Genomic DNA, 17,307 nt, shown 5'->3' with positions numbered 1-17,307 from the left:
GATGCAGCTTTTTAGAATAAAAAAATGCATAAATAAATCTCATTAAATCATAAATCGCAAGATTCAATGCAGGGGCATATACTACAAAAACGACAGCAATTTTATCATCACTCAGGTAATTTTGATTATTAAACCCTTAGTGTTATTTGCACATTGAATTTTGTTGTTTTTCCTCAGGGGAGTGCAAGTGTGAAGATCGTTGGTCAGGCTGCATCATGGGTGATGCTGGGTAAGTAAAAATACTCTTAAAGACAACAAATGATCACTCCAAAACACCATAATACCACAATGTTAGCTGTCATTCATGCACATCAACATTGCTGTAACCATAAATTGGTTGTCATAACATGACTAGTATGTGTACTTTTGCAGTTTTATGGTACAATTCCTGCAAATATAGTTTCCTTCAAAATAACATGAATGCCAAAGTGATTATTTGTGGTTCGTTTTTTGTAAAGATGAACACTCCCCCCTATTAAATGTGTCTTGCGTTCCCTCTCAATCCCAAATGGCACAGCAGGTGAGCAGAAGCTTGGCTAGAACATTGCTTGTGGTCTTCTGAATCACGGCCTTGGCAAAACGATTGGCAGCCATCACAACCAAACTTCGGTGTCACGTTTTGTAGGGGTTTTGTGCGGATGGATGTGTTTTCCTCCTGTGGCCTGTCCACTTAATTGTATGGATTTCACCTGATGTGTTCCTTTTGACACTCCTTCCCTCATCTGACCCAGGTGTTTGTGATTGTCATCAACCGCTGTCTGTGTATTTAAACCCTGTGTTTTTGTACGTCGGTGAAGGGAGTATTGTTTTGCCATTAGTGATGTTTGCCTGTTCGTCAGTGTGCGTCTCCCCTGTTCAGTTTGTACATCTGTCCACATTTTTATTATTTGTATTTGTATGTTACACTTTGCTCCGCACCTGCGGAGAAATAATAACAGAATACTGCCAAAGTACCAAAACACGGGGTTCAAATACACAGACAGGGGTTGATGACAATCACAAATACCTGGGTCACACAAGGGATGGATAGGCAGAAAAAATCACACCAGGTGAAACTCATGAACAATCGCGTGGACTGGACATACAAGGAAAAAAACACCCATTAACCCAAAACCCTAACAAAGTGTGACACTCTGTTTGTTCAAATGATGTGAAGGAATACAGTCGGACGTGCCGTTTGGATACGCACTCTGTATTCCGCATCTTATTGAACAGTATCTTTCATTTGTAATTCTATACTATACTAAGTGGACACATCATTAGAGATGCCTGATTCTCTATGAGATGGAGTATAAATAATCCACTTTTAAAATATGGCACAGCTGGGTTTTGAGGAAACTGACGGAAAGTATTCATTCAACATCAGGCTTATTTTGGAATGCATACTGTTACAGAAACAGTAGCAGTAGTTACAACCCCCCGCCCCCCTCTAATAATGAACAATGGGCCTATCGTCAAATGAATACCTCTCTAGTAGTGTCAATCAAAACTGATCATTACCATATTTGTAAGAACAGTAAGTTTTTCAAAGATTTGTGCTGGATCTCATTAGCTTGGGCAGGTGTACCTAATGTTGTGGTCTGACCGAATGTGTATTCTTTGGCTTAAATCGGTGGAGACTCAGTTGAGATTTTATTTATTTTCAATATTTCCCCAAATAGTGGCTGCTCCTTTTTTATGTTTTATTTTTATAGATGCCATACCCCCAAGACAGAAAAGCTTCCCTGAAATAGACGTATTTCCTTTGGAAAAAATTGGGTTTTCCCTCCACCCATTCATCTTTTTTTTTAAAAGGACTTTCAGGGTCATTTGAGATAGCCAACATGAGATACTCAGTGACAAAATAGATGTTGGCAATGAAAAGGTTAAATACAATATAAGTTATATATTTCTGTGTTTTTTAAATATTATATTATCAGCCACCATTTGTGTTGAAACAACTGTTGCGAAATGTTGTTGTGGAGGCTATTCTTCAACCCATCTATGGTGTTTTTGTAATTGTCTCATCATTTGAAGGCACCACCGGGTATTACTATTCTTTGATATTCCCCAAATCTGTTCCTAACCACCTACAGTTTAGCCACTATTTGCGGAACTCCAGTACTTTCCAAGGTAGCATCACATTGCTCTTTTCATCATTTTCCATCGCTCGTCTCGCCCATGCGCAGTCGATTGATACTGTCTGCAATGTCAGTCTCGCCATAAACTTGTCCACATCCCTCTTGATTGGGTTTCCTTAATAGATACACCGGGGTATGACTCAGTGGTATTTCAGACACTTCAATGTTTTTCAAGGAGTGACCTCAGTCATGACCATTGACGCCAGCTTCTTTCTACCTTACTGCGCCTGCATGTTCAAATAACCTAACTTTGCTCACTGGTTTATTTTCACAAGTTTATCTGCAGCGTGTGCAAATGTGTGATTTTTTTCTCTCTCCTTATGTCTTCTTTCATATCAACCCTCACTTGGGTTAAAACATGTTCAAATCTGTACCACAATCAGAGGAAGCAAAGCTGAATAATTTAATAGTGTGCCTGCATATCGATATCAATACCCGAATACTCTGTCTCTTGGTGTATTTTAATATTAATATCTTAAAGTACTAGAGAAGTTTTGGGGGTACACGCTTAGATTCTTCAGAATATTGGTTAAAAAACAGATAACATGGATTGGGTATATTCATTTTTTAGGACTATAGAATTACTTGAGTATCGTACAAAATAAATAAAAAAAACATAACATGAATGGGATATACATTAAACGTTAAAATGCATCCATAAGATTCATTTTTCGGACTATAGAATCACTTGAGCATAGTACAGAATGCCACTAGATAGTCTTAAAATCTTAAAGTACTAGTGGGGTTTATGTAGTACACGCTTACATTCTTCAGAATATTGGTTAAAAAATAACAACACTTAACATGGATGGGGGTATGCATTAAATGTTAAAATGACAGCCTTATATAAACATAAGATTCAATTTTTTGGACTATAGAATCACTTGGGTATAGTACAAAATGCCACTAGATGTGTTCCTAGTTCTATTCTATTGTATTCAATTCTCAATTCTATTCTATTCTATTTTATTCTATTTTATTCTATTTTATTCTATTTTATTCTATTTTATTCTATTTTATTCTATTTTATTCTATTTTATTCTATTTTATTCTATTTTATTCTATTTTATTCTATTTTATTCTATTTTATTCTATCTTATTCTATCTTATTCTATCTTATTCTATCTTATTCTATCTTATTCTATCTTATTCTATTTTATTCTATTTTATTCTATTTTATTCTATTTTATTCTATTTTATTCTATTTTATTCTATTTTATTCTATTTTATTCTATCTTGTTCTATCTTATTCTATCTTATTCTATCTTATTCTATTTTATTCTATTTTATTCTATTTTATTCTATTTTATTCTATTTTATTCTATTTTATTCTATTTTATTCTATTTTATTCTATTTTATTCTATTTTATGCTATTTTATTCTATTTTATTCTATTTTATTCTATTTTATTCTATTTTATTCTATTTTATTCTATTCCTAGTTCTATTAGAATCTTAAGATATGAGTCATAGAAAGCATCTTCTCCTAACTTGTGTCAAGTGATAACATTCATAGTACGGCCCCCTTTACGCTGTGGTTGTGCTGAACAGCTTCCACCTACCCAAGAGGTTCACCGACTGCAATGTGGAGGAATACCACAGCTTCCTAACAAGTGGTGGCGGAACCTGCCTCTTCAACAAGCCTCAAAAAGTATGCCTAATCCTCACTACAGTTCTTCTTTCCCTCCTTACATTCCCAATATGAACGAATGAATGTTAGAAGTAGGCCAAAATTTTTGATGGAAGTGGCATTTTACAAATTCCGTTTATCCTTCAGCTGCTGGACCCTCCTCAGTGTGGTAACGGCTTTGTGGAAACCGGGGAGGAGTGTGACTGTGGCAGCCCCTTGGTGAGATGCTGTTAATGAGACACTAAAGAGTTGATGTGATGGTCTAACTATGTCAGATGAGAACACGGCGTTATCTGATGATGACATTTTCAAAATATGGCGTCGTATGGACGCATTTGGAGGAGCCGGTATTAAAAAAAAGCTGCTCTCTTTGACAGGAGTGCACACGAGAGGGAGAAAACTGCTGTAAAAAGTGCACTCTGACTCAAGGCTCTAAATGTAGCGATGGGCTCTGCTGCGACAACTGCCAGGTGGGTAACAAGTCACTCTAAATCCTATATAGTTTGAATTTGCCCATTTGACATCATAATGTCATCCCAACGATCCCTAAGATGGAATTTACGGGGGTGGTATGTCGGGATGCGGTGAATGACTGCGACATACCTGAAAACTGCACAGGAAACTCCAGCCAGGTAAGAGCAAGATTTTACTCTCAGCCAATCGTGTGATGGGAAAGTTGGGTCAGTATATTTTGCTTTGACAGTGTCCACCAAATGTACACAAGATGGATGGTTACACGTGCGAGAAAGATCAGGTGAGACGTCCTCTCGTCCCATTTGAAATTTGATCCCAATAGTTGTTATGCTCATGAATTGTATAAACCTCCTATTTTAGGGGCGCTGCTTCAATGGGAGATGCAAAACCAAAGACAAACAGTGCAAGTACATTTGGGGAGAGAGTAAGTTGAATATTCCTGTTTAAAACAGTACAGTCTGTGTGTTCTCATCTGTGACTTTGTCTCACGTAGGGGAGAACCAGGTTTGTTCTCATATAGGTTGGTTGTCACACTCGCCATAACTTGACCACCAGAGGGCTGTTCTGTGTGATCTAACTATTGAAACAATCAGAAATACAGTGATTAAAAAAGGTCTACTACATATGATAAGTTTTAATAGTTGCTTGCTAGCTGTTGGTATCACTTTTATCCAAAAACATAAGTTGCAAGTGGTTGTCGCCTTTTGAAGGTTGATGGTTGGAACTCTAATTTTACACAAGAACCTGAAAAAAAAACGACGTGTTCTGTTTAACAGTGTGTGGTGACGTTCTAATGTAATCAACATAATGAGTAAAAAATGTGACAAGCAACCTACTTTACCGTTTAGAAGCCACAGCGGCTGACAAGTACTGCTATGAGAAACTCAACATTGAGGGCACTGAGAAGGGCAACTGTGGGAAGGACAAAGACACGTGGATCCAATGTAACAAGCAGTAAGTTCCCGCTTTTGGAATATGCGTTAGAGTCCAACTCAAACCCACGCATCTCTACTGACACTTTGTGTTTTTACAGGGACGTTCATTGCGGATACCTACTGTGCTCCAACATCTCCCCTACCCCGCGACTGGGAGACCTGCCGACAGGCCTGACCTCCTTCTCTGTGGCGAGACACAGCGCCTCGTTGGACTGCAGGTATGTGGTCCTTGCTCACAAATCAACAGAACTGTCAAAATGACTGAGTTTGTGTGTGTTAGTGGCGGTCACGTGCTGATTGACGGCGACACGGATCTGGGCTACGTGGAGGACGGCACGGCCTGCGGGACTGACCGCATCTGTTTCAACCGCAAATGTATCCCCGTCCAGCAGTTCAACTTCAGCACTTGCCCTGGAACCACCGACAAAGTCATCTGCTCGGGACACGGGGTACAGCTCTTTCACACAAAAATACATGATCAATACTAATGATCACGTTTCAGCACCGTGAACAGCGACAATAAAAGCCCATTGAAATTTCATATTACTATATTTAAATCAATTTAAAGACTATAAATTACTTTTTTTTCAAAGTATGGCTGGGCTAGAGACTAATACGCATATATATATATATATATATATATATATATATATAAAATTCAATTTCTGTACCGCTTATCGTCTCAAGGGTTGTGGAGGGTGCTGGAGCCTATCCCAGCTGACATCGGGTGTGGGACACCCTAAATTTGTGGCCAGCCAATTGCAGGGCACGAGGAGTCGGACAACCATTCACCCTTACACTCATAGCTATAAAGTCATATGCACCCATCAAAAGAGCCACATATGGCTCATGAGCCTTAGGTTCCATATCCCTAATCTACTAATGAACCCAGATAATTTTTTGGGGGTGAATTATAGAGTGATTTGACAGATTTCTATGAATTCCAATGTGTTTTCATGTGGGTACAGGTGTGCAGTAGTGAGCTGAAGTGCGTGTGTTACTTGGGCTGGGCCGGAGACGACTGTAACTCCACTTCACCTCTCAGCTATCTGATTGTGGGACCCACTGCATCTGTTTCAGGTAGGACCGAACACTTTATCTTGTAATGGAGTCTCTACTCTCTTCCTATTAGCCACATTTTATTTCTTTCATTCAACAAAACACCTCATTTCTGATATGTTTCTGTGTTATTTGCCTGTGTTAAAGTTCATCACCATTCATACTTTCTTTTGTTGTTGTTGTTTTTTTCTTTTACACACACTTTGTTGACAGGTTGATGTCTTTGATGGAGTGATGAGGTTAGAGTTGAGTTCATTTTTTTTTCTTGTAAATGACTTCTTCCCTTTTTTACCATCCCGGCTCCAGCTTGAGTGAATGTTTAATTGTCCATGTTAACCCCGAATGGTAAACACGGTGATTCCTATAGAAAGATCTAAAACATAGCAGGGTGTTGAACCCACGTTTTCCTCTCTTTCTCCGCTGACATTCTCCTTGCCAAATGTTATGTGGTTTTGAGTCCCCTCTTAATGGTTTGAAGTAACAAAGACAATGAACAAAAGTTTATATTTCCTGTCCGTCAGGCATTACCAGTACCAACATCGTCATCAGCGCTATCGTTGGCTCCATCCTCTTCCTCGCCCTCATTCTGGCTGTGACGGCCTGGTGCTACAAGTGAGTCACTTTTCAACCCAAGACTGCACACTAAACAACTTCCATCCAAAAATGGAAGCTTTAATAATAGAATCATGAGTAGATTTTTTAAAAGAGAGAGGTGATTTAATTTTTTGTTTGTTTTACGTGTTAGAAAAATATACAACTTTGTGCATGAACGTAATGAATATGATGAACTAAATTGGGCAGCATTCTTAAGTATCGGTTCTTCTTTTCACAGGAGCTACAAGCGAAGACGTTACGTGGAGTCCGAGGTTCACCGAAGATTCTGCCGGTTTGTTCACTCAACGGTTGACAATTCTGATATTCACGACAGTGTTATACATAAAGCTCTTTGTAATTTGATTATAGTATATATATATTTTTTCAAATCCAGATCCAATTGGAGGACATTGGGAAAAACAATCACATTTCTCATTTTCTACAACACATTGGTCATAGTAATATTAATAATAATAATAATAACAAAGACTTGATAGGCTCAGCTAACAGATCAATGGCACAATTTTTATGATAGGATTTATTAGGGGGTGATAAACAATCTCAATGACAAGGCTGCAAAGGCAAACTAATGTTATTTGCCTCACAGGAATATCAAATTATTGTTTATTCTGATCGTTGCATAATATAGAGTGAGGCTATTTAAAAAAATAGAAGTGACGACATATAATTATTTTAACCATTCTTTTGAGCAACTATCTGATAATCAAAAATCCTGATCCCATTTGATTCGTGTGATTGTCAATTTTCTTCTACCTAGAAAATGTCATGGAAACATAAATAATAGATATTATTTTAACTATGAATCCTAATTTTTCCTATAAGGAAAGTAATGAAAAAAAAACTTTCCATTTCATTTTAACTGTCTTATTTGAGAGTCAATTTGGTCCTGAGGAGGATTGGGACAAAAAAAAAAACGGTGATTTGCTGGGTATTTTTATAAGATGAAAATGGAATACAGTAATCCCTCAAATATCGCGGATAATATAGACCAGACATGTCCACGATAATTACCACTATTATTATGACATACAATACTACGTAACCATTTTTTTCAGCAGCTGCATGGTTGGTATTTTACATGTAGATGTTTTGAAATGTGACATTCATGATGTCAAATGTCCTCCAATTCTGGAATGAGGCATACGTGATAACACAAAGTAATTTAACTGAGACGGCTTGTATGCACAGACAAATGCCGCCAGGCGACTACGTGACCAAGCCAAGCGACGCCGACTCCTTCTACAGCGACATGCCGCCTGGCGTGAGCACCAACTCGGGCTGCAGCTCAAAGAAGAGGTCAGCGTGTCTGTCGCACCTTCAGATTTGTGCCCTGTCCTTCACTCCTTCCATCCCATCCATTACGCAGAACATCTCACTTTTTGGCTTCAGGTGTGCCATCTTACCATCTGTCATTCGTTCATTCACTATTTTGTCTCAGTATGTGCATAAACGCTAACATTGGCGCCTTCCATGGGATGCAGGTCAGTCTCTCTCTCTCTCTCTCTCTCTCTCTCTCTCTCTCTCTCTCTCTCTCTCTCTATGTATCGTATGCTTACTAAATGTCCAACCCATTTTGAGTCCAGTAAAAGCTCCTTTTTGATAGACAGTCAATGTCTCGTGAGATTTTTTTCTCTCTCCAATGACATGTATGTGCTTATATAGATCTAACGGTTTGTCCCACTCCTGGAGCGAGAGGATCCCAGATGCCAAACACATTTCGGACATCTGCGAGAATGGGCGACCACGGAGCAACTCTTGGCAAGGTGTACCCCTCCTAACCCCTATCCCCAGGAGTTCCCCTCTACGTAGACTTTCTAAATGTTGCCTTTGTCTCTCGCCAGGAAACATGAGCGGCCATCGAAAGAAAGTGAAAGGGAAGAAGTTTCGCGCTCGCTCCAACTCCACTGAGTAAGTTCGAAATGACTTGCCGTGTTGAGCTCTGTAAAAATATAGTACGACTATTATTGTACATCGAGATACGAGCTTAATTCATTCCGGGACTGAGCTCTTATGTCAATTTGCTCGTAACTCAAATGAATGTTTCCCATAGAAATGAACTAAAAACAAATTAATTTATTCCAACCCTCTGAAAAACCACCCAAAACAGGATGTTGGCTTGGAAAAACATTTTGCATGGCAACGCGCTCGTAACGCAACATGAACAAATTTAAATGAACTTGGATTTCGATGCAGACACACTCAAAAATAAATTTAATCTAACTTTACACTAAACTTAATTATATAATTAATCAAATTGCTCGTATGTCGGGGCACTCGTATGTCGAGGCATTCGTATTTCGAGGCATTACTGTATATAAATGTAAATACTGTAATCACATTGGAAATAGTTCTTATTTGCTTGATATGAATATAAAAAAAATGGTTTATGGGAGTTTTAAAACCAAGTCCTTGAATGGGAGCGATATACGCGATATTCGGGGGATTACTATTAAAGCAATTTGGAGAGGTTCAACCTGGGATGTTTATCTATTAAAGTAACCGGTGAGTGTATATTAGGCTTTTAATTTTTCATTCGGAAGGCTGAAAAATTGATGTGCTTTCGACAGTGCAAAAAGTACAAAAACAGGGGTGAAACACTAAACAAATCTTCAAGCATATCGTCTCTGGATTTGCGGTTTACGAAAGCAACATAAAGACCACCCATGGTAGCGGGCAGCTCTTGTAGGAAGGATTTAGAATGTGCCTTTTGCAATGTCTTTGTTCCACGGATGTCATCCGCTGTCCAGTCGCATGGTGCTGTCTGTTCCGGATGTCTCTGCGCTTCTAAAATGTCTTTCTTCCTCTTTCATCACTTGATCCTATTCTATCCTTTCATTCCTTGTTTGTGTCTATCATCCCTTCCCCCCCTCTCACAGGTATTTAACCCCTCACGACAAAACTGACTATTATGATGTAACTAAATGGGTAGAAGATGTGAACGAAAACACGCAAGGACCTTATCTTAGGTATCATCTCAGACTGTCCTGCTTGTCTTGAATCCCTCGTCCTCTTAGTTATATTCTTTGCTTTTGATTTATGGCAAAAATGATGGAATAATATAATCAACAAAAACAAAAAACAAACAAAAATACTCTCAGTACGGGATTTTTCATGTTGTTTTTGTCTGGCTCCTCTCGTTTGTGTCCCAAAAAGAATGTTGCTATCTGTTTTCTATTAAGCCTCCGACATAACCTCTTACTTCTGCATGTTAATCATTGTGTCGTCAAATGTGTGTGTGTGTGTCAGCCAATTGTGTGACCACTCTGCCCCCCCCCCATTTGACCGCAGGTTGCCACTCTGAACACTTTGCCCGTTATCATGTTGTTACCATAACAACAGAGGAGAGATGGTGGAGGGAGGGAGGGCTCAGGGGGGGGGGGGGGGGTTCAATCTACTGCCTGTTTCCGTGGTTATATTCAATATAATTATTCATCTCGTGATGTCTGAGCTAATTAGAAAACATCATGTGATTTCCCCCCAAGGCTATATAGACACACACACTTTAAATTTTCTGTTTGAACCACTCGCTTTATCTTTGTTCATTCTCCGTGTGGGACGTGTTGAAATGCATTTCATTTCCAGGAGCGAATTAATATTGTTTCTATGATGGATGTGGACATACTACATTACTAAAATACTTGCATTTGATTGGCTGAAATTGTACTGTTTGACAATGGCTATTTTGTCTACTTTGACAAATCATTGGCTATTACTTGCTTCATTCTGTTTGGGATGGACTAGATCGTAATCTTGCCTGCTCTCTTACAGCAAGTTTTTAATTTTTTGTATTTTTAATTTTCTGTTAATTCACATTTTTTTCCTACTTAAAAAGGGTGGACAAGGGGTTAGCCTCGTCTGCCTCTTCAATTCTGGGGTTCTCCTTTGTCTCCTGTGATTGGCTGCCCATCAATTCAGTGTGTCCCATGCCTCGTGTCCATCGTTTGCTGGGATAAGCTCCAGCACCCTCCACGGGTTAAGCGGTTTGGAAAGTATCTCTCTCATCTCATTTTCTGAGCCGCTTCATCCCCATTAGGGGTGCTGGAGCCTATCCCAGCTGACCCTGGGCCAGAGACGGGGGATTCCTTGATTTGGTGGCCAGCCAATCGCAAGGCACAAGGAGACAAACAACCACACTCATACCTAGAGGCGATTTAGAGTGTCCAATCAGCCTAGCATCCATGTCTTTGGAATATAGGAGAAAACCGGAGTACCCGGAGGGAACCCACGAAGGTCTGGGGAGAACATGCAAACTCCACACAGGTGGACCGACCTGGATTTGAACCCAGGACCTCAGTTTTGATTTTCTCACCCCTCCCCTCTCTCCTCCACATTGTCGGGCTCAGGTTCATGGCGGCTCCTTGGTTTATTAGCGTGTCTTCGTCTGAGGCTTCTCTTGCTGTTTACCCAGCATTGCTCTGTTCTCAAGTTCATTGGAACAAAAACAAAGAAGCAACATGTGAGGGAACACGAGTGCAGCTGCACTGCTGGGAACTGCCCCGCTCTCAACTAAGGTTGTTGCCCTTACGAGCTGACGATTATGATTTAGTGAATGCGTGCTTTTGCGCCGAACGCGCAACCTCTGACACCTTTACTCCTAATGCTACCTTATGATTCTTTTTTCTCTACATTAATTGTTGTTTTCAACTGGTTTCTCCGCAGGACGCTTTCTCCCGCCAAGTCCCCCACTTCTTCGACAGGATCGATTGCATCCAGCAGGAGATACCCTTATCCCATGCCCCCCTTGCCCGATGACCAGAGGAAAGCAAACAGGCAGAGCGCCAGGGTCAGTTCATTTTTCTATTATGGGCATTACAATAAATTGATGTGGATTGCAATCCAAACTTAATCCCATCAAAATGTAAAACAGATGTTAGGGCCATAGATAGTTTTTATTCAAATGTCTGACACACTTGACGACCCAGTGGTTGAGTGGTTAGCATGTCGGCCTCACATCTCTGGGGTCCTGGGTTCGAATCCAGGTTGGTCCACCTTTGTGTAGTTTGCTTGTTCTCCCTTCCCTACGCAGGCCTGGGAGAACATGCAAACTCCACACATGTGGACTAACCTGGATTCAAACCCAGGACCTCAGGGCTATGAGGCCGACGCGCGAACCCCTCAAGCAGCCAGGCCGCCCTGGTAGGCAGATTGGACCCTCTAAATTTCCCCCAAGTATGAGTGTGAGCTTAAATGGTTGTCAGTCTCCTTGCGCCCTGCTATTGGCTGGCCACCGATTCAGGGTGTCCCCCATCTCTGGTCCAGTCAGCTGGGATGCGCTCCAGCACCCCCCACGACCCTATTTAGGATAAAGCAATTGAGAAAATGAATGTTTGATAAACCTTGTCGAAATCACCAACAGTGCTTTGTATATTTATTGCTCTAGGTCAGGGTTTGGCAAACGATTTCCCATTTTTTTTTAATTTGTGACTAAAGAGTCAATGTCATTGAATAGAAAATGGGCATTGACCATGTCATTTTTTGTCTTTTTTTTCAGCTGTGGGAGACATCAATATAAGAGCTCGAAAAATACCACCGGGATGAAAACAGTCCTGTGCACAACAGTGAAGCAAAATTCATCCGTATGCCGAGCGAGATAAGCGACAAACATCTCGTCATTCAAGGCGAAGCACGGGCGGCACACAATGGAAGCTCAGAACTACACATCCACCTCAACAAAACACACACAGTACACAACAAACAAACCAACCAACCTTGAGCCATTCTTTTCCAACCACATGTCCATGCTGTATTGGATCAAGCGGACCATTTGTGGGTACCAAGACTGAATGCATGAAGCATCTCCCAAGGACCCTTTGGACACGACGCATGCGAGGGGCACCGTTTCATAACCTCTCTTGTTCCATTATAACTAACCACACTGCATTTTCACTCCTAAAAGTGGATAATGAACACACCCCGTTCCCACTTTTTTGCTGTATTTTGTGTACATATGAAAATCCAATTGCACTTTTTTTTATTTGCCGAATTCGTTCACAACAGAATGTAGAAAGACGTTTGGTCTTTCAGAAGGGGAAATATTTCGATCAAATGTTCTCAAACCTTTGGTATCTGATGGAGAATTATGGGAATGAAGTCCAAGAAAAGTACAATATCATCAACTATTTTTGAGAACCTCCAAGGACTCCAGTTTGAGAACCAATGATTGAAGCCCGTTTAAAAGCCTTTTGTTCCTTGTCGCCATGCTTTTAGTGTACTCGTGTACTCTTAGGAAATCCACTCCTTGCCCAATTAGAGCAAATAAACAATTGGTCTGAGTACTCACACATCAATTTTCAACACGACAACGTGTTTATATGTTCCATAACAAAAAAAATCAGTGGTGCTAGTAAAAAAATAAGTTGCTTCAATTTCATTCAAAAATGGATCAAAAATGGATAAGCCAGCCAACAACTGCATGTAAATACATTTGTCACTTGTTTTTACTGAGACTGTAAGAGAGTTGAGATGTCATCAAATATGTTTGTATCAGTGGTGGACCGCCAGGGCCTGCAAGGCCTTCTCTGCTTGGCCATGAATACTTAGTAAATAATTCCAAATTGTCTATCAGATTCCATTCTTTGCTTCCAGATGTGTGTTTTCATATAATTAGCCCACAAATACTTATCATAGCATTGCAAACAAGTGGTCCATGTTTGTGATGTGGCTTATTGTGTGGCCTCCCTAAGAAGCTGCAGTCTTTCCTGTTGCAGAGCTTCTGTGGCCTCGGTGGCTTCTTCGTTCAGCGACTCCCGAATTAAACTTTTCAAAGTGCCCACGCCGAACCCGCTGGCGGCGGAGATGGGCACCACATGCTTGAACGTCATGTGATTCTTTGGTGTCATATCATCGGGGAGATTGTGGCAGAAATCTGCACGGCACAGACAAAGTTTTTCACATCTAGATTTGTTCCTCTGGAGTCAGTCTACTTACCTTGGGGGTTAAGAAGCTGCTCTCTCAGTTCTTCCAGCTTGTTTTCCGCATCTGGTAGGTCCATCTTGTTGACCACTAACACAGCAGGTTTGCTCAAAAGTTCCTCCTTGTACAACTCCAGCTCCTGCAGAGAGTATGAATGACAGACAGGTAAGAATATTGATCCAAGAAAAGAAACCCCGCCTCCCAGAGGTGAATGAGTGGCACCTTGTTGAGCAGCTGCACGGCCTCAAAAGCCGACCTAAACGGCGTTTGACGTGCAAGTTGGAAGCCACAAACGTCCACCTGGGCAATACAAAGAATAACAATGTTCTGAATGAATATGTTTAGTCAAATTGATATTTTTCTGATTTCGACCAAAGAAATCAAATGGGAACATATTGTGTTGGATCCATACTACACTGGAACCTCTATTTGCCAATGTTTCTAAATAATACTTACTAAACACTTCATGTGCAAATGACCGTCCTAATATACGAAAATACAATCCAAGTTACGAAATCTCCCAAAACATTAATACATTTTCTGTACCACATATTTTATTTCGAAATTGTCCTGCGGGCTGCTCTATACTCAATGGCAAAACTGTCACTCCTCTGCAGTTTTTTTTAAATGTAATGCTTAGTTGTTTTGAATTTCTAGTTTGAAATTTGTTTGTGTCCCTAATGTTAACTTTCTCCTTAGGCTACACATAAAACATGTTTTTGCATGCTTGTATTTTGTGTTAATACATTAGTAAATCATTTTGTCTACTTTTGAGTTTTTCTACATCTTTGATACAAAGTTGGGCCACTTTAATCACTTTTGACGGGTTTAGTTGGAAATTATTGGAACACTGTGGAAATGACAAGTGAAAATACTGCTATACTTACAAAAAAATCTAACAAATTCAATTCGCCTTGTTTGAAGGGATACAATTATAATTGCTTTTCGAGTATATTGATGTTGTACGAACCACAACGAGCAGCTGCTTGGTTCTCTCCACATGCTTGAGAAACTTGTGTCCCATCCCTTTGTTCACATGAGCGCCTTCGATCAAACCCGGCAGGTCTGCCACAGAGATCTACCACAGAAAGCACCCTTTGTCGGCACAAGATGTGACTAGAAACATGAATGACCAATTAATTTCACTTACCTGCATTTGATCCTCATACAATAATTTACCAACGTGGGGCCTGAGCGTGGTGACTGCAAAAAAACAGAGAAAAACAGTGGCTATTTAGCTCTGGAAATGATAAGCGCCATTAATCACTGGTGTTTAGTCAGCGATTACTGAACAAGTACTTACAAGGGTAGCTGGCTATCTCTGGAGTGGCGTTGGATAATGCCGTCAGCAGTGAAGACTTGCCTGCGTTTGGGAACCTAATGGAGGGAAAAATTCTTAAAAGCCCTTTGCCAATGAATGAAACATCAATACAGACTGTTGTGTTGTGTACTCACCCCACCAGGCCCATGTCAGCGATGATTTTCAGGTCCAGTCTGATCTGCCTGGACTGGCCTTTACTGGGTAAGAAGGTGGAAGAAATGACACCTCCTTTTCCTCCTTTTGCCACCAGCAGACGGTCGCCCTCCTCGTTCAGGTTACCTACCAGGAAGCGACAACATAATTGTGCGGTTAGGCCAATTAAAACTAATTAATCCTTAAGCAAGATACTGAAAACCACATTTTTCCTGATGCTGTGTCATCAGTAAGAAAACGAGAATGTTGTGTCAAAGCGTTTTAAGTGCCATAAAAGTGTAACTCTTTTCACCATTTAAGGTTAAGGGCCACACCATCAACGTGACCGGACGTTTGGTCGCCGGTCTTTTGGTCCCTTTTGGTCGTCGGTTTTTGGGTCACCGGTCAAATTTACGTAGATATTAAACAGTACATAGATATTAAACTCTCTCTCTCATTAATATCATTTTGAAAGCTGGTTTCAACAGTAAACTCGCTGTCACCATTTGACCGGCGACCAAACGTCCGAGCACCCACCATCAACTACGTCCGGACATGCAATGCACCAATATGAACGGTTTAAACATACAAGGAGGACACTTTTTACTAACCGAGTACCCTGCCATTGTCAGTGGTGACTGTGATTCCTACAGGAACCAAAATCTCTCGGTCAGTTCCCCTTAGTCCTTTTAAGGAACGCACACTGTTGACAAAGAAAATGTGTTATTTTCCCACAGGACACACTTGACTTCCTCAATTGATGTTCCTACCTGCTGTTGCCTCCTACGTCGGCTGCAAAGCGTTTTTGAGGGTATTTATCCTTGATCCCTTTCAAGGTCATTTTTTTGGTGGCCACCACCCAAACGTTTCCACCGTTTCCTCCCTGGCCTCCGAGGCGGGCCAAGCCCATGCCGCCAGCCCCGCCGCGGACATGCAGTCGGAGGTTGTCCACAAAGTTTCCATACTGAGAAGGAAAGATGTTTTTTAGTGACATGAAATGTTAAATTCAGTAAAGTGAAGTTTACACAAGAAATCACTCTCTCCACATTTATGCAGTTAAAATTACTTCGGAGGATGAGAAATGCGCACTAGTAGACGTAACAATAATGCCTTTTTTTGGACATAATAAAGTCTCAAATTGCAGAGTTAATCTGAGGAACAAAGTGGGAGCTTTTTTGTTTGAATCAAGGTTGCTCACAACTTTTTTTGCTCCAAGATCTACTTTTCAAAGAGTTTACTGTAATTGTATACATCGCATTAGACCCATATGAGCCTAACTAGGGAAATCAAAACACGGGAGGGATCAAAATATTATTGTCGTGCGATCTATCGATAGTTCCTTGGCGATCTACTAGTAGATCGCGATATAAGTGGTTTAAATGACACCGTGGTTTAAATGACGTGTTTTTTTTATAAAGCAATTAACAAATCAAAGTAAATTAAGGTTTAGCCACTTAATTAGCAATGTTTCAGCGACGCATATAGCACACAGCAGGTTGCTAGTCATCCAGAGGTTAACAAATGTTCAAGAAAAGATGTAATAGTGGCAACTAGGCCACTTAGTAGTATACTTACTTTACGCAGGCAAATTCTACAAAGATGAACCATAATTGAGAAGTATTCATCCACAGGGTACAAACATGCTAGCCAGCGTGTACTCTCGAAGGACGGCAAAGGCGACCAGAGATAGAACACGTGACCTTGTCAGCATGCGAGAAAACAATGCAAATAAAATAAACCCAGGACAATCTGACACTAATACGTAAATTGTGAAGGAATAAAAATATTTTAATCTGCACGGCCGCACACTTTCAAGGTGGTATATCCAGACGATTTAACAGATTTGAGGGTTTTGTTTACATGTTGCGTTATTCTGGTCACGTGACCAACGCACGTCCGAACCAACCAATGGCTGCTGGTAGGTTCACGTGCACCTCAAAAACGTCGTTAACAACAAAATTATTTTAAATACTGTACATTTTAATAATTTTGAACACAACCAGAATATCTAAACAACAGAAAATGCCAGCCCATGGTTTGAATGTTTTGTAAGAATGATGACATGATAAAAGATCCTATGACTCATGATTGATTTACAACAATGAAGGAA

General features: G+C 40.4%; 2 protein-coding genes across 7 annotated transcripts in view; one reads left to right on the top strand and one right to left on the bottom strand.

Annotated features, from left to right (window-relative positions):
- adam22 (ADAM metallopeptidase domain 22) overlaps positions 1-13,391 on the top strand; it is a 43,298-nt gene extending 29,907 nt beyond the window's left edge. For 2 of the 6 annotated variants that reach the window (XM_077721557.1, XM_077721556.1), the window contains exons 14-32: positions 178-229; positions 3,671-3,770; positions 3,897-3,968; positions 4,127-4,219; positions 4,301-4,381; positions 4,453-4,503; positions 4,584-4,647; positions 5,072-5,177; positions 5,257-5,376; positions 5,439-5,607; positions 6,127-6,238; positions 6,739-6,829; positions 7,050-7,103; positions 8,021-8,221; positions 8,495-8,595; positions 8,674-8,740; positions 9,709-9,798; positions 11,492-11,615; positions 12,324-13,391. In XM_077721557.1, coding sequence (XP_077577683.1) covers positions 178-229; positions 3,671-3,770; positions 3,897-3,968; positions 4,127-4,219; positions 4,301-4,381; positions 4,453-4,503; positions 4,584-4,647; positions 5,072-5,177; positions 5,257-5,376; positions 5,439-5,607; positions 6,127-6,238; positions 6,739-6,829; positions 7,050-7,103; positions 8,021-8,221; positions 8,495-8,595; positions 8,674-8,740; positions 9,709-9,798; positions 11,492-11,615; positions 12,324-12,344 — 1,769 coding nt within the window. In that variant the 3' untranslated portion in view covers positions 12,345-13,391. Of the gene's footprint in view, positions 1-177; positions 230-3,670; positions 3,771-3,896; positions 3,969-4,126; positions 4,220-4,300; positions 4,382-4,452; positions 4,504-4,583; positions 4,648-5,071; positions 5,178-5,256; positions 5,377-5,438; positions 5,608-6,126; positions 6,239-6,738; positions 6,830-7,049; positions 7,104-8,020; positions 8,334-8,371; positions 8,596-8,673; positions 8,741-9,708; positions 9,799-11,491; positions 11,616-12,323 lie in introns of those variants that run through there. The other 4 variants (XM_077721560.1, XM_077721561.1, XM_077721558.1 and 1 more) reach the window with 4 other exon arrangements.
- Positions 12,188-17,095, bottom strand: gtpbp10 (GTP-binding protein 10 (putative)). Its single transcript, XM_077721564.1, has 10 exons — positions 16,773-17,095; positions 15,968-16,161; positions 15,809-15,900; positions 15,200-15,344; positions 15,048-15,121; positions 14,895-14,947; positions 14,715-14,822; positions 13,967-14,044; positions 13,760-13,883; positions 12,188-13,697 (listed from the first exon to the last, which is right to left on the bottom strand). The coding sequence occupies exons 1-10, from the start codon at positions 16,803-16,805 to the stop codon at positions 13,495-13,497; spliced, it is 1,104 nt and encodes a 367-aa protein (XP_077577690.1). The 5' UTR covers positions 16,806-17,095; the 3' UTR covers positions 12,188-13,494.
- Positions 17,096-17,307: the final 212 nt, after the last annotated feature.

Source organism: Stigmatopora nigra, chromosome 7 (genome assembly GCF_051989575.1).
Source record: "Stigmatopora nigra isolate UIUO_SnigA chromosome 7, RoL_Snig_1.1, whole genome shotgun sequence".
Lineage (NCBI taxonomy): Eukaryota > Metazoa > Chordata > Actinopteri > Syngnathiformes > Syngnathidae > Stigmatopora > Stigmatopora nigra.
The sequence above is the reverse complement of the archived record's forward strand: the minus strand, read 5'-3'. Positions and strand labels throughout refer to the sequence as shown.

What these genes read in the sequence shown, in the direction of transcription:
- gtpbp10 (XM_077721564.1), bottom strand. Translation starts at nt 16,805, where the DNA reads ATGGTTCATCTTTGTAGAATTTGCCTGCGTAAA. An exon ending in TGACAATGGCAGGGTACTCG is followed by an intron (nt 15,345 to 15,808) that starts GTTAGTAAAAAG and finishes GCTTCCTGGTAG; the next exon opens with GTAACCTGAACGAGGAGGGC. An exon ending in CCAAGCAGCTGCTCGTTGTG is followed by an intron (nt 14,045 to 14,714) that starts GTTCGTACAACA and finishes TGTATTGCCCAG; the next exon opens with GTGGACGTTTGTGGCTTCCA.